This window comes from Trachypithecus francoisi, unplaced genomic scaffold (assembly GCF_009764315.1).
Source record: "Trachypithecus francoisi isolate TF-2019V2 unplaced genomic scaffold, Tfra_2.0 Lachesis_group6, whole genome shotgun sequence".
Classification (NCBI taxonomy): Eukaryota; Metazoa; Chordata; class Mammalia; order Primates; family Cercopithecidae; genus Trachypithecus; species Trachypithecus francoisi.
This window is the reverse complement of record NW_022681471.1, coordinates 91,490,005-91,506,192: the sequence shown is the minus strand read 5'-3', so window position 1 is coordinate 91,506,192 and position 16,188 is coordinate 91,490,005. Positions and strand designations below refer to the sequence as shown.

Below are 16,188 nucleotides of genomic sequence, written 5' to 3'. Positions count from 1 at the left end.
CATCATTCTTAGCAAACTATCACAGAAAGAAAACCAAACACCGCATGTTCTCACTCATAGGTGGGAACTGAACAATGAGATCACTTGGACTCGGGAAGGGGAACATCACACACTGGGGCCTATCATGGGGAGGGGGGAGGAGGGAGGGATTGCATTGGGGAGTTATACATGATAAACGTCATGCACATGTACCCTAGAACTAAAGTAATAAAAATAAATAAATAAATAAATAAATAAATAAAAAAAGACAAAAAAAAAAAAAAAATAAAAAAAGAAAGAAAGCAAAAGAAATAAACCATGATCATCTCAACGGTTGCAGGAAAATCCCTTGGAAAATTAATATATATTCATGAAAGAAAATAAACACCTCTCAGTAAACTTAGAAGGGAAATTCCTCAGTCTGTTAAACAGCATCTATCAAAAGCCACAGCCAACATCATATTAAATAGTGAAAGCCTAAATACTTGCTCTCAAGCTCATTAATTCTATTATTTAAACAAAATTTTTTTTTAGAGACAGGGTCCTGCTTTGTTGACCAGGCTGGGGTGTAGTGGCATGATCACTGTAGCCTCCAACTCCTGGGCCTAAGCGATCCTCCCACCTCAGCCTCCAAAGTAGCTGGACTGTGTGTGTGTGTGTGTGTGTGGAGATGGGTTCTCACTTCGTTGCCCAGGCTGAGCTGGGACTGTGTGTGTGTGTGTGTGTGTGTGTGTACAGATGGGTTCTCACTTTGTTGCCCAGGCTGAGTCTCAAACTCCTTGCCTCAAGTGATCCTCTTGCCTTGGCCTCCCAAAGTGCTGGGTTTACAGGCATGAGCTACCATGCCCAGCCTCAAGCTCATTAATTCTTTTCTCAATTGTATCAATTCTGCTGATAAGCCTGGCATTCCTAAGAGTTAAATTGATGGGTACTCAATAGGGCAGCTATTTAATATTACAATCAGAAAAAGGAAAGATTCAAAGAGCAGGTGTCTGAGGACAACTACTTCATTAAAATATGAGTGTTCCTTGCTCAGTTTCCAGACCTGAGCCAATCTTCAGATCTAGAACCATTTGTCTTCAGAGTCACCCATGTGCCTCAGAGGAAGGACCCTACAGTTTTATGGCAGGCATCTATTATAATGCTTACCCTGGTTTCTCCCCAAAGTAACCTATGGCCATTTATTTGGGTGACTATACACTTGGGAAAGGAAATACCAAGAAATTTTTAGGACTATCAGAAACAGCTTTCAAAGTTGACATCAATACACAGACACTGAAAGCATCATCATGGCCCTCCTATCAGTGTAGGGACTTAATGGGTCCAGGCAATAATGGCATCCTGGCCAAAATGGTAAATTTAAAACAATATTGCACTCTGGGGATGACAGTGTCACCATTAAGACCTAAATATGAAGGAGTGGTGTTACTATTATTTTCGTTTTAATTAATCATTCCGGCCTTTCAAAAACCAGATGGATCCTACAGAATGACTGTAAACTACCACAAGCTCAAAGACACCAAGTTTAATTTTGCAAAAGAGAAGTACAGCACATATTAAGCCTCTTTGGGATCTAAAGGTAATGTATTACACATCTAGAAGTGCTTCTCTGGCCCATATACCAAGTGACACAGAAGGCTGCCAGCTCTGAGTGGGGCCTAGAGCAGGAAAGGCTCTACAGCACACAGTCTTGGTACACATAGCCTTGTTGCTTAGATCATATGATCTGGCTGACTTTGGGGTGGAGGTGTCAGGGGTGGAAAAAATGAAGTGTGAGAGCATCCCTGGGATTTTGGAGCAAGGCCATTAAATCTGCAACAGAGAATTATACTACCTTTGAGAAACCACTCCTTGTGTTAGGCACCATAAACCTCATTTTGTCATTCTGCTCCAGTCCATTAACTGACTAACCCACAAAATTACCAATTTTTGTTGTGGCCCAGAGCAAGAATAACTTTTAAACAGACCTGATCTGTCATGCACACTGTCTCTTGGGCCATATGACCTAGCATATAATATGGAGCTGACGTGTCTGTGCCAGATAGAAATGTTGTATGACACCCTTGGAAAGTCCCTGTGTGAGTCACAGTACAATCCATTAGGATTTGGAAGCTGTATTAGTCTGTTTTCATGCTGCTGATAAATATATACCAGAGACTGAGCAATTTACAAAAGAAAGAGGTTTAATGGACTTACAGTTCCATGTGGCTGGGGAGGCCTCACAATCATAGTGGAAGGCAAGAAGGACCAGTCACGTCTTACATGGATGGCAGCAGGCAAATAGAGAGAGCTTGTGCAGGGCAACTCCCATTTTTAAAACCATCAGATCTTGTGAGACGTATTCACTATCATGAGATAGCATGAGAAAGACCGGCCCCATGATTCAATTACCTACCACTGGGTCCCTCCCAAAACACGTGGGAATTGTGGAAGATACAATTCAAGATGAGATTTGGGTGGGGACACAGCCAAAGCATATCAGAAGCAAAGCAGTATCCTCCTCTGCAGATAACTTTTCTTTAGAGAAGAAGTTTCTAGCTTGCTATGGAGCCAGTACCTTTTCTCTAATCCAGTCCTGCCCCTCAAAGTTAGTAACTATCCAGAATTGTAACACCAAAGAAAAGAGAAGTTCCATAAATTAGATGGTATATTTGAGACCTCAAACAAGCAAGAAAATAAACTCCAGGAAAATTTTAAAATAAGCATAAATCATTATTGAAAATAATTCACTTTTTCTTATGAATGTTACATATTTCCTTGACCATATTATTCAGTTATTTTAGAATCCATGATTCATAACTTTTATATCTGAAAGCCCTGTGGGCCTGCTTCTATTGTCACTTTTTCTTCTGACTCTGGGTATACCTGGCAATTTTTGATTGAATGCCATTGTGCATAAGAAATTGTAGAAGCTCTAAATGAGGCTTTAGTTTCTTGTTTTTTTATTTTTTTTATTTTTTATTATACTCTAAGTTATAGGGTACCTGTGCATAACGTGCAGGATTGTTACATGTGTATACTTGTGCCATGTTGGTGTGCTGCACCCATCAACTCGTCAGCACCCATCAATTCATCATTTATATCATGTATAACTCCCAATGCAATCCCTACCTCTCCCCGCTCCCCATGATAGGCCCGAGTGTGTGATGTTCCCCTTCCCGAGTCCAAGTGATCTCATTGTTCAGTTCCCACCTATGAGTGAGAACATGCGGTGTTTGGTTTTCTCTTCTTGTGATAGTTTGCTAAGAATGATGGTTTCCAGCTGCATCCATGTCCCTACAAAGGACGCAAACTCATCCTTTTTATGGCTGCATAGTATTCCATGGTGTATATGTGCCACATTTTCTTAATCCAGTCTGTCACAGATGGACATTTGGGTTGATTCCAAGTCTTTGCTATTGTGAATAGTGCCGCAATAAACATACGTGTGCATGTGTCTTATAGCAGCATGATTTATAATCCTTTGGTATATACCCAGTAGTGGGATGGCTGGGTCATATGGTACATCTAGTTCTAGATCCTTGAGGAATCGCCATACTGTTTTCCATAATGGTTGAACTAGTTTACAATCCCACCAACAGTGTAAAAGTGTTCCTATTTCTCCACATCCTCTCCAACACCTGTTGTTTCCTGACTTTTAATGATTGCCATTCTAACTGGTGTGAGATGGTATCTCATTGTGGTTTTGATTTGCATTTCTCTGATGGCCAGTGATGATGAGCATTTTTTCATGTGTCTGTTGGCTGTATGAATGTCTTCTTTTGAGAAATGTCTGTTCATATCCTTTGCCCACTTTTTGATGGGGTTGTTTGTTTTTTCTTGTATATTTGTTTGAGTTCTTTGTAGATTCTGGATATTAGCCCTTTGTCAGATGAGTAGATTGCAAAAATTTTCTCCCATTCTGTAGGTTGCCTGTTCACTCTGATGGTAGTTTCTTTTGCTGTGCAGAAGCTCTTTAGTTTAATTAGATCCCATTTGTCAATTTTGGCTTTTGCTGCCATTGCTTTTGGTGTTTTAGACATGAAGTCCTTGCCCATGCCTATGTCCTGAATGGTACTACCTAGGTTTTCTTCTAGGGTTTTTATGGTATTAGGTCTAACATTTAAGTCTCTAATCCATCTTGAATTAATCTTCGTATAAGGAGTAAGGAAAGGATCCAGTTTCAGCTTTCTACTTATGGCTAGCCATTTTCCCAGCACCATTTATTAAATAGGGAATCCTTTCCCCATTTCTTGTTTCTCTCAGGTTTGTCAAAGATCAGATGGCTGTAGATGTGTGGTATTATTTCTGAGGACTCTGTTCTGTTCCATTGTCTATTCTATGTTTTGGTACCAGTACCATGCTGTTTTGGTTACTGTAGCCTTGTAGTATAGTTTGAAGTCAGGTAGCGTGACGCCTCCAGCTTTGTCCTTTTGACTTAGGATTGTCTTGGCAATGCGGGCTCTTTTTTGGTTCCATATGAACTTTAAAGCAGTTTTTTCCAATTCTGTGAAGAAACTCATTGGTAGCTTGATGGGGATGGCATTGAATCTATAAATAACCTTGGGCAGTATGGCCATTTTCACGATATTGATTCTTCCTATCCATGAGCATGGTATGTTCTTCCATTTGTTGTGTCCTCTTTTATTTCACTGAGCAGTGGTTTGTAGTTCTCCTTGAAGAGGTCCTTTACATCCCTTGTAAGTTGGATTCCTAGGTATTTTATTCTCTTTGAAGCAATTGTGAATGGAAGTTCATTCATGATTTGGCTCTCTGTTTGTCTGTTACTGGTGTATAAGAATGCTTGTGATTTTTGCACATTAATTTTGTATCCTGAGACTTTGCTGAAGTTGCTTATCAGCTTAAGGAGATTTTGGGCTGAGACGATGGGGTTTTCTAAATATACAATCATGTCATCTGCAAACAGGGACAATTTGACTTCTTCTTTTCCTAACTGATACCCTTGATTTCTTTCTCTTGCCTGATTGCCCTAGCCAGAACTTCCAACACTATGTTGAATAGGAGTGGTGAGAGAGGGCATCCCTGTCTTGTGCCATTTTCAAAGGGAATTTTTCCAGTTTTTGCCCATTCAGTATGATTAGCTGTGGGTTTGTCATAAATAGCTCTTATTATTTTGAGGTACGTTCCATCAATACCGAATTTATTGAGCGTTTTTAGCATGAAGGCTGTTGAATTTTGTCAAAAGCCTTTTCTGCATCTATTGAGATAATCATGTGGTTCTTGTCTTTGGTTCTGTTTATATGCTGGATTACGTTTATTGATTTGCGAATGTTGAACCAGCCTTGCATCCCAGGGATGAAGCCCACTTGATCATGGTGGATAAGCTTTTTGATGTGCTGCTGAATCCGGTTTGCCAGTATTTTATTGAGGATTTTTGCATCGATGTTCATCAGGGATATTGGTCTAAAATTCTCTTTTTTGTTGTGTCTCTGCCAGGCTTTGGTATCAGGATGATGTTGGCCTCATAAAATGAGTTAGGGAGGATTCCCTCTTTTTCTATTGATTGGAATAGTTTCAGAAGGAATGGTACCAGCTCCTTGTACCTCTGGTAGAATTCAGCTGTGAATCCATCTGGTCCTGGACTTTTTTGTTGGTAGGCTATTAATTATTGCCTCAATTTCAGAGCCTGCTATTGGTCTATTCAGGGATTCAACTTCTTCCTGGTTTAGTCTTGGAAGAGTGTAAGTGTCCAGGAAATTATCCATTTCTTCTAGATTTTCTAGTTGATTTGCGTAGAGGTTTTATAGTATTCTCTGATGGTAGTTTGTATTTCTGTGGGGTCGGTGGTGATATCCCCTTTATCATTTTTTATTGCATCTATTTGATTCCTCTCTCTTTTCTTCTTTATTAGTCTTGCTAGCGGTCTGTCAATTTTGTTGATCTTTTCAAAAAACCAACTCCTGGATTCATTGATTTTTGGAGGGTTTTTTGTGTCTCTATCTCCTTCAGTTCTGCTCTGATCTTAGTTATTTCTTGCCTTCTGCTAGCTTTTGAATGTGTTTGCTCTTGCCTCTCTAGTTCTTTTAATTGTGATGTTAGAGTGTCAATTTTAGATCTTTCCTGCTTTCTCTTGTGGGCATTTAGTGCTATAAATTTCCCTCTACACACTGCTTTAAATGTGTCCCAGAGATTCTGGTATGTTGTATCTTTGTTCTCATTGTTTCAAAGAACATCTTTATTTCTGCCTTCATTTCGTTATGTACCCAGTAGTCATTCAGGAGCAGGTTGTTCAGTTTCCATGTAGTTGAGCGGTTTTGATTGAGTTTCTTAGTCCTGAGTTCTAGTTTGATTGCACTGTGGTCTGAGAGACAGTTTGTTATAATTTCTGTTCTTGTACATTTGCTGAGAGTGCTTTACTTCCAATTATGTGGTCAATTTTGGAATAAGTGCGATGTGGTGCTGAGAAGAATGTATATTCTGTTGATTTGGGGTGGAGAGTTCTATAGATGTCTATTAGGTCCGCTTGGTGCAGAGATGAGTTCAATTCCTGGATATCCTTGTTAACTTTCTGTCTCGTTGATCTGTCTAATGTTGACAGTGGAGTGTTGAAGTCTCCCATTATTATTGTATGGGAGTCTAAGTCTCTTTGTAAGTCTCTAAGGACTTGCTTTATGAATCTGGGTGCTCCTGTATTGGGTGCATATATATTTAGGAGAGTTAGCTCTTCCTGTTGAATTGATCCCTTTACCATTATGTAATGGCCTTCTTTGTCTCTTTTGATCTTTGATGGTTTAAAGTCTGTTTTATCAGAGACTAGGATTGCAACCCCTGCTTTTTTTTTTTTCTCCATTTGCTTGGTAGATCTTCCTCCATCCCTTTATTTTGAGCCTATGTATGTCTCTGCATGTGAGATGGGTCTCCTGAATACAGCAGACTGATGGGTCTTGACTCTTTATCCAGTTTGCCAGTCTGTGTCTTTTAATTGGAGCATTTAGTCCATTACATTTAAGGTTAATATTGTTATGTGTGAACTTGATCCTGCATTATGATATTAACTGGTTATTTTGCTCGTTAGTTGATGCAGTTTCTTCCTAGCCTCGATGGTCTTTACATTTTGGCATGTTTTTGCAATGGCTGGTACCGGTTGTTCCTTTCCATGTTTAGGGCTTCCTTCAGGGTCTCTTGTAAGGCAGGCCTGGTGGTGACAAAATCTCTAAGCATTTGCTTATCTGTAAAGGATTTTATTTCTCCTTCACTTATGAAACTTAGTTTGGCTGGATATGAAATTCTGGGTTGAAAATTCTTTTCTTTAAGAATTGAATATTGGCCCCCACTCTCTTCTGGCTTGTAGAGTTTCTGCCGAGAGATCTGCTGTTAGTCTGATGGGCTTCCCTTTGTGGGTAACCCGACCTTTCTCTCTGCTGCCCTTAAGATTTTTTCCTTCATTTCAACTTTGGTGAATCTGGCAATTATGTGTCTTGGAGTTGCTCTTCTGGAGGAGTATCTTTGTGGCGTTCTCTGTATTTCCTGAATTTGAATGTTGGCCTGCCCTACTAGGTTGGGGAAGTTCTCCTGGATGATATCCTGAAGAGTGTTTTCCAACTTGGTTCCATTTTCCCCCTCACTTTCAGGCACCCCAATCAGACGTAGATTTGGTCTTTTTACATAATCCCATACTTCTTGCAGGCTTTGTTCATTTCTTTTTCTTCTTTTTTCTTTTGGTTTTCTCTTCTCGCTTCATTTCATTCATTTGATCCTCAATCGCTGATACTCTTTCTTCCAGTTGATCGAGTCGGTTACTGAAGCTTGTGCATTTGTCACGTATTTCTCGTGTCATGGTTTTCATCTCTGTCATTTCGTTTATGACCTTCTCTGCATTAATTATTCTAGCTATCAATTCTTCCACTCTTTTTTCAAGATTTTTAGTTTCTTTGCGCTGGGTACGTAATTCCTCCTTTAGCTCTGAGAAGTTTGATGGACTGAAGCCTTCTTCTCTCATCTCGTCAAAGTCATTCTCTGACCAGCTTTGATCCGTTGCTGGCGATGGCTGCGCTCCTTTGCAGGGGAGATGCGCTCTCTTATTTTTTGAATTTCCAGCTTTTCTGCCCTGCTTTTTCCCCATCTTTGTGGTTTTATCTGTCTCTGGTCTTTGATGATGGTGACGTACTGATGGGGTTTTGGTATAGGTGTCCTTCCTGTTTGATAGTTTTCCTTCTGACAGTCAGGACCCTCAGCTGTAGGTCTGTTGGAGATTGCTTGAGGTCCACTCCAGACCCTGTTTGCCTGGGTATCAGCAGCAGAGGTTGCAGAAGATAGAATATTGCTGAACAGCGAGTGTACCTGTCTGATTCTTACTTTGGAAGCTTCCTCTCAGGGGTGTACTCCACCCTGTGAGGTGTGGGGTGTCAGACTGCCCCTAGTGGGGGATGTCTCCCAGTTAGGCTACTCAGGGGTCAGGGACCCACTTGAGCAGGCAGTCTGTCCGTTCTCAGATCTCAACCTCCGTGTTGGGAGATCCACTGCTCTCTTCAAAGCTGTCAGACAGAGTCGTTTGCGTCTGCAGGGTTTCTGCTGCTTTTTTGTTGTGTTGTTTAGCTGTGCCCTGTCCCCAGAGGTGGAGTCTACAGAGACAGGCAGGTTCCTTGAGCTGCTGTGAGCTCCACCCAGTTCGAGCTTCCCAGCGGCTTTGTTTACCTACTTAAGCCTCAGCAATGTGGGCGCCCCTCCCCCAGCCTCGCTGCTGCCTTGCGTTAGATCGCAGACTGCTGTGTTAGCAATGAGGGAGGCTCCGTGGGCGTGGGACCCTCCCGCCAGGTGTGGGATATATTCTCCTGGTGTGCCCGTTTGCTTAAAGCGCAGTATTGGGTGGGAGTTACCCGATTTTCCAGGTGTTGTGTCTCAGTTCCCCTGGCTAGGAAAAGGGATTCCCTTCCCCCTGCGCTTCCCAGGTGAGGCGATGCCTCGCCCTGCTTCAGCTCTCGCTGGTCTGCAGCTGCAGCAGCACCGATTGTCCGGCACTCCCTAGTGAGATGACCCCAGTACCTCAGCTGAAAATGCAGAAATCACCGGTCTTCTGTGTCGCTCGCGCTGGGAGTTGAGACTGGAGCTCTTCCTATTAGGCCATCTTGCTCTGCCCCCATAGTTTCTTGTTTGTTTAGTGACAGTGTCTTGCTCTGTTAGCCAGGCTGGAGTGCAGTGACACAATCATGGTTCACTGCAGCCTTGAACTCCTGGGCTCAAACAATCCTCCCACCTCAGCCTCGCGAGTAGCTGGCAGTACAGGTGTGAGCCACCACACCTGGCTAGTTTTTTATTTATTGTAGAGACAAGGTCTCACTATGTTGTGAGGCTGGTTTCAAACTCCTGGCCTCAAGTAATTCTCCCACCTTGGCCTCCCAAACTACTGGGATTACAGGCATGAGCCACCACACAAAGCCAAGCTTTAGTTTCTGAAGGTAATTATAGTAGGAGCAAATTACCTGAATTCAGTTAGTGAGCTCATTCAAGGTGGGGTATCAATCCTAAGATCTGGTCTATGTTTACTCCTTCCTAATCCTAGGTAAAGTCCTTCAGAGGTTCCAGCTGAAAGCCTGTGGTATTTAACAAGGCCCATCATCACCGGTGGAATCTGAACTTCAAGTTTGATTTCCTTGGCACATAATTTTCTACTAAAAGCTCTGCACCTGGCTGCTGTGAATCTCCAAATCTATCCCAAGCCATTTACCAATTAGTATATTCCTTGTGGGGAAAAGTAGCTTGGTCTATTGGATGTGTTTCTCTTCACTCCTCTTGTCACCAGGATCTTTCCATTCAAGTCTCATTGTCTTAGCTCAGGGCTCCCTCAGGTATTATCAGCCAGTTGCAGTCTCTTGCCACATGGGTTTCTTCAATATGGCTGCTTACTTCATCAAAGCAGCAAGGAAAATCTCTCCAGTCTGCTAAGACAGTCTTATATAACATAATGTAGTCATGGGAGTGACATCCCATCACCTTTGCCCATATTCTATTGGCTAGCAGCAGTCTCAGTTCTGCCTACCTTCAGGAAAGGGAATATATAGGGCATTAATCATTGGGGGTCATCTAGGGTTTCTGCCTTAACTGCTAACAAAAGGACAGGGACAAGAGGGAGTACAAGCATTCAGCAGCACTCACAAATATCACAGTGAAAAGAGCTTCCTTCAGAAGTTGATTTTGTCTCATTACTTGAACACTTAAGCATTCCTTACATCTCTCACTTGTAAAATTTGTTAACTAGTAACTTATGTCACAGGATTTGGTGGTTATAGAATAAAAAGCGATTGAGATGCTTTTATCAGAAAATCACATACAGGTAATTATTAAAATCATAGGATACTGCATTCCTAGCTACTTGGGAGGCTCAGCAGGACTGCTTGGGCCCAGGAATTCGAGACCAGCCTGAACAACATACTGAGAGCTCCTGCCTCCAAATATCATAGGATACCCAGTCTCAAGATGCAAAATATTGTTGACCCTGGAACATGGGATTATGGGCACTGACCCTCCAGCAGTAAAATATCTGCATATAATTTATGACTCCCCCCCAAATTTGACTACTAATAGCTTGCTGTTGACCAGAAGCCTTACTGATGATGTATATAGTCCATTAAGACATTTTGTGTATTATATATGTATTCTATTTACTATTCATTCAGTGAAGTGAATCATAAGAAGTTTTCATCCTCATCATCTTCATGTTGAATAGGATGAGGAGAGAGAAGGGTTTATCTTGCTGTCTCCGTGGTGGCACATGTGGAAGAAAATCCACATAGAAGTGGACATACACAGTTCAAACCCATGTTGTTCAAGGGTCAACTATGTACACACTCAAAACTGTAAACTCAATCATATGGAAAACAAATAGGCAATATGTATACATATGTGAAAATGGGGTCATTTTAAGAAGAGAATGATGTTACATATTAAAGACAAAGCTGAGTGGCAAAATGGATGGGAAAAGAAAATAAGCATGCATAAGATACACTTTAAACGATATACTTTATTGGTGATTTCTGGAGACTACATCCAAAAAAATTTTTACACATCAATAATCCCCCACACTCAAATGCCAATCTATTTAATAATTTGGTGTATTTCTTTCCTAGCTTTTTCCCTCCACACTACACAGATGTACTAGCTTTTTGTTGCATGTGTTTATCTATACACACACACTCACCTATGAAATAGGTGAATACAAATTTATACTTATATAGATGAAATATGAATTTATACTCATATGTGCATATGACTTTACTCATCACAAAATTTTATGTCAACCACCCAAAATGGCTGATATAATCGTTCATATACTTCCTATTTTTACAATATTAATCATATGGTTATTGTTTTATAATATTTTTTACTTATGATTTACCATGAACATTTTCCCAAATTTGCCAGTAGTCTTAATTGGTGCCCATTATTTCACCTAATTGACATATCAATTTTTAATCAGCTGTCATTGGATATTAAATTATTTTTTCACTACTTTAAATAATACTGCTGTTATGGAAGATACTCTGAAAATGTTAAATCTTATATTGCTTCACCATAAAATTATTACTCTTTCTTAAAACATGGAGAATTTTAAGTTCTAAGCACTGTTCCTAAGGAAAGTATGTAAAAGCTTACTATGTGCCCTTTCTGTAATGGCTTTGCATTTTCGCACTGAAGATACTGATGAATAATATATATAAGGTCTCCTGTTGAGATCTTTGTTTCACGGATCCTGATGACTCATCCTCTCTTACCCTATTTAAGGAAGCATTTCTTTTTTTCTATTTGTTTAGGAAAATAATCTGGGAGTTTGCCCCACATAGGGTATTTTATGCTTTATACTGTTCTTTAAAAAATGTCATACTCACCGGGCGAGGTGGCTCTTGCCTGTAATTGCAGCACTTTGGAAGTCTGAGGAGGGTGGATGACCTGAAGTCAGGAGTTTGAGACCAGCCTGCCCAACATGGCAAAACCAGGTCTCTACTAAAAATACAAAAAAAAAAAAAAAAAAAATTAGCTGGGTGTGTTGGTGGATGCCTTAATCCCAGCTACTTGGGAGGCTGAGGCAGGAGAATTGCTTGAACCCAGGAGGCAGAGGCTGCAGTGAGCCAAGATCGTGCCACTGTCCCTAAATAAATAGTCATACTCGACTCCACAGTGAACATATCTTAAATTTATAATTGTTTGTTTGCCACCTCTATACCTTTTCCACAAAATGTTTGGTAAAGAATATGCTAAGTGTGGTGGCTCATATCTATAATCTGAGTGCTTTGGGAGGCAAAGGTGGGAGGGTCAGTTGAGGCTAGGAGTTCACCGGCCTGGGCAGCATAGCAAGACCCTGTCTCTATTAATAAAATAATATAGAGCATGATTCCTCTCATTTCTACTATGGGTTTATTTGTGTATTTATTTATTTGACAAGGTCTGGCTATAACACCCAGGCTGGAGTGCAGTGGCACGATCTCAGTTCACTGCAACCTCTGCCTCCTGGGCTCAAGCCATCCTCCTACTTCAACCTCCTGAGTAGCTGGGACTACAGGCATGCACTACCACACTCAGATAACTTTTGTGTGTTTTGTAGAGACAGAGTTTTGCCATGTTGCTCAGGCTGGCCTCAAACTTGTGAGCTCAAGTGATCTGCCCACCTCAGCCTCCCAAAAGTGCTAGGATTACAGGTGTGAGCTACCTACCACACCTGGCTACCATGGTTTTATAAGCTCACTAAATTCTTAGTTTTTCTCAGCATAAATACTCTGATAAACAGTGCCATTTAAATTCTTCTGAAGGCTTTCCCACATAACTACACTCAGTTTTGCCCCTTCTGAATTATATGACGTATAGTTCTTCACTCCTGGGTGAAGAATTCTGGGTGAAAAAACTGATCACATTTATTGACACCTCTGGAATTATACTTTTGTACCTTTTATTAAGTTAAATGAACATTAACATATGAAGAATTTCCAATATTCTAGACATTTATAAGATTACTCCCCATGATTATTTGACAAATAATGAGACTAGTAATAGTCAAATGACAAATAACTACTAGTATAATTATCCCACTCTCAAGTATAATCATAGGTTTTTATCTCCTGTGTGACTTCTCTGATGTTTAATGAGAGCTGACTTCCCACTGAATGCTTTCCCACAGTCTCTGCATTCATAAGGTTTCTCTCCTGTATGAGTTCTGTGATGCACGATGAGAGTTGATTTCACACTGAAGGCCTTCCCACATTCACTACATTTGTAAGGTTTTTCTCCTGTATGAATTCTCTGATGTTTAATGAGAGTTGACTTCCTACTGAAGGCTTTTTTACAGTCAGTGCATTCATAGGGTCTCTCTCCTGTATGAATTCTCTGATGTTTAATCAGTGGTGACTTCTCACTAAAGGCTTTCCCACATTCGTTGCATTTATAGGGTTTCTCTCCTGTATGCATTCTCTGATGTACAATAAGGGTTGACTTCTCCCCAAAGGCTTTCCCACATCTTCTGCATTCATAAGGTTCTCTCCTGTATGAGTTCTATGATGGACAGAGAGGTGTGACTTTCCACTAAAAGTCTTCCCACATATATTACATTCATAGGGTTCTCTCCTGTATGAATTCTCTGATGAAGAGAGAGGTGTGACTTTCCTCTGAAGCTTTTTCCACATTTACTACACTCATAAATGTTCTTTTTTGTATGAGTTCTCCAATGTTTAGTGGGACTGGGCTTCTTATCAGAGGCTTTCCCATGTTCATTGCACTCAGGTTTCTTACTTGTGTGAATCCTTTGATATATAAGGTCGGACTTAGTACATCTAATACCTTTATAAAATGCTTGTCTGATGTGTGTTTTTTCATGTCTAATAAGATGATATGAACTCTTAAAGGCTTTTGGACATTTGCCACATACAAATGGTTTCTCTCCTGTATGAGTTCGTTGATGTTTAATCAGAGTTGACTTTTGGATAAAGGTTTTTCCACATTCACTGCATTCATAGGGCTTCTCCCCTGTGTGAGTTCTCTGGTGTGCTATGAGGGTTGACTTCTGGCTGAAGGCTTTTGCACATTCACAGCATTCATAAGGTTTCTCTCCGGTGTGAGTTCTTTGATGTACAACTAAGTTTGCTTTCTGGATAAACACTTTTCCACATTCAGTACATTTGTAGAGTTTCTCCCCAGTTTGACTTCTCTGATTTTTATTAAGGGCTCGCTTTTGGTGGAGGGCTTTCCCTCGTTGATTAGGGTCAAAAAATTTATCTGCAGGTTGAGCTTTATGAAGATTAGAATGGAGGCATACTTTCCAATATGCCTTACATCCATCATCTTTCTTTCTTATACAGCTTCTATTTTGACTAAGAAAGTTTAAATTATGTTTTGAACACCTTTCCCATGAGTAATATTTAGGGAGTCTTTGTTTTACAGAAACAAAGTCTGTGTTGAGATAAACGATTTTTCTACATATTTTACATTCTTGACCACTTTCATCCTTCAGTGTTTCCTTGACTGTGAATGCAGCTTGCCACATAAGTTTGTCTTGGCTTTCCTTGTAGTGATCTGTCTGCTCGTCAACTTGCCAGACTTCTAGAAGAAAATGCAATGAATCATCAAACTTGTCTTCCCACTATAATTTATTAAATAACTTTAATCCCTAAATGCCCAAGCAGTGAACTCCTATTAACATGACTTGAGCTGATGTGGATGGAGGACTCTCCCCATGTCCCAGGCTCAAAATCAAGAAAAGAAACGTATTAGGTATCAAAATGAAGTGGGAATTTAAAGTGAGACGGTAAACAGAACAGCTTGAGGATTTGAAGGGGACCATAGGGCGCAAATGTTCAGGAATTCAGTAAAGTCAGAGTGTAATTTTGGCTTAAAGCTTATATATAATATATATATATATATAATTATATATATATATATATATATATACATACACACACACACACACATAATTGTATGTGTATATGTGTGGGTGTATGTGTGTGTGTATGAAAGGTTGCCACTGCTATGAACCTACACATAACAAGACCAACTTTTGAAATGTTTCAGTTTATAGGCTCTGTTCTATGTTTGTAATCATTTGGATTGAGTTACAGAATTAGGCTTTTGATGTCTTATATATAACATCCTTCTTGCCAATTTCTCTGGCTAGTGGGGAATCTTTCTAGTTCCTGTTTAACAAGCATGGGAGCTCTTGTAGTTATATATACACACACTCATGTCTTTATAGCTGAGGACATCACAGAACTTCTAGGGAAAACCAACTCTCACTGAGGAGTTCACAGTAAAAATTTAAAACCTTAGAAGGAACTGATCCATCATTAGAAAGAATTGACTGATATATTTAAATATACTCCCATTCCTAGAACTGTAGATAATAGAACAATCTGCGCTTTAAAAGAAGTGTATTTCAAATGTACAAAGATAAGGTAAGAACCAGACTATGAAGGAAATAGCAGGAAATTTTGAAAAAAGACAGATGAGTATTTTTAAGGTAGGCATTATTTAAAAAAACTCTAAATAGGTTGAACAGTAGACCAGCCACAGATAAGACAGATTTAATAAATTAGATGACAGATCTTGGGAAATCACTTAGTCTCTAATAGGCTTGCCCTGGCATAAACATCACACGTGTTGATTCATCTTTGATACTGGAGTTAGAGTGTACTCTGTATTCATGACAGGCAGACAGCATAAGGAAGCCTGCACATGGATGCCTCCAGATTCTGCCTGTACCTTTTTCCTTTATAATCTAGTTGTTTATCATTACTACATCACTGTAATAAATCTTACCCATGATTACAACTATATGCTGAGTCCCATGAGTTTCTCTAGAGAATATCTGAGTATGGGAGCAGTCTTGGGGACCACTGACCTAGGCAGTGGCAGTACTTGAAGAGACAATGACTGATTCTTTTCTAAAATGGAAGAAAGGCATGTATCCTACCACTGAATGTCCAAAGTCCTTGAGTGTGGTAAATATACAAGTCTGCACTTAGACAAAGTTCAGTGCAGCCACAAGGCTTTCAAGTCAGAAAGAAAATATTGTAAGCTACCATGAATAAACAAAAATATCCCCTATAAAGAAATAATTATATCAGCATCAGACTTCTTCAAAAAAGAAGCCAGAAGATTAAAGAATAATATCTTCACTGTCCAGAGACAAACTTTCATCTTAGAACTCTATACCCAGATAAATCACCATAAAGAAAGATGACAAGGACATTTTTGGACAAGAAAAGACAAAGAATTTGCCATACACAAAACCTG

The 16,188-nt window shown here is 40.0% G+C and overlaps 1 protein-coding gene across 1 annotated transcript; it reads right to left on the bottom strand.

The window, feature by feature from the left end:
* Positions 1–12,839: 12,839 nt before the first annotated feature.
* ZNF674 (zinc finger protein 674) lies at positions 12,840–15,278 on the bottom strand. The gene is given in 4 exon segments (XM_033201404.1): positions 12,840–13,439; positions 13,442–13,522; positions 13,525–14,539; positions 15,273–15,278. Coding segments are annotated over 4 exon segments (1,533 nt in total). The 3' UTR covers positions 12,840–13,008.
* Between the last annotated feature and the right edge of the window lie 910 nt (positions 15,279–16,188).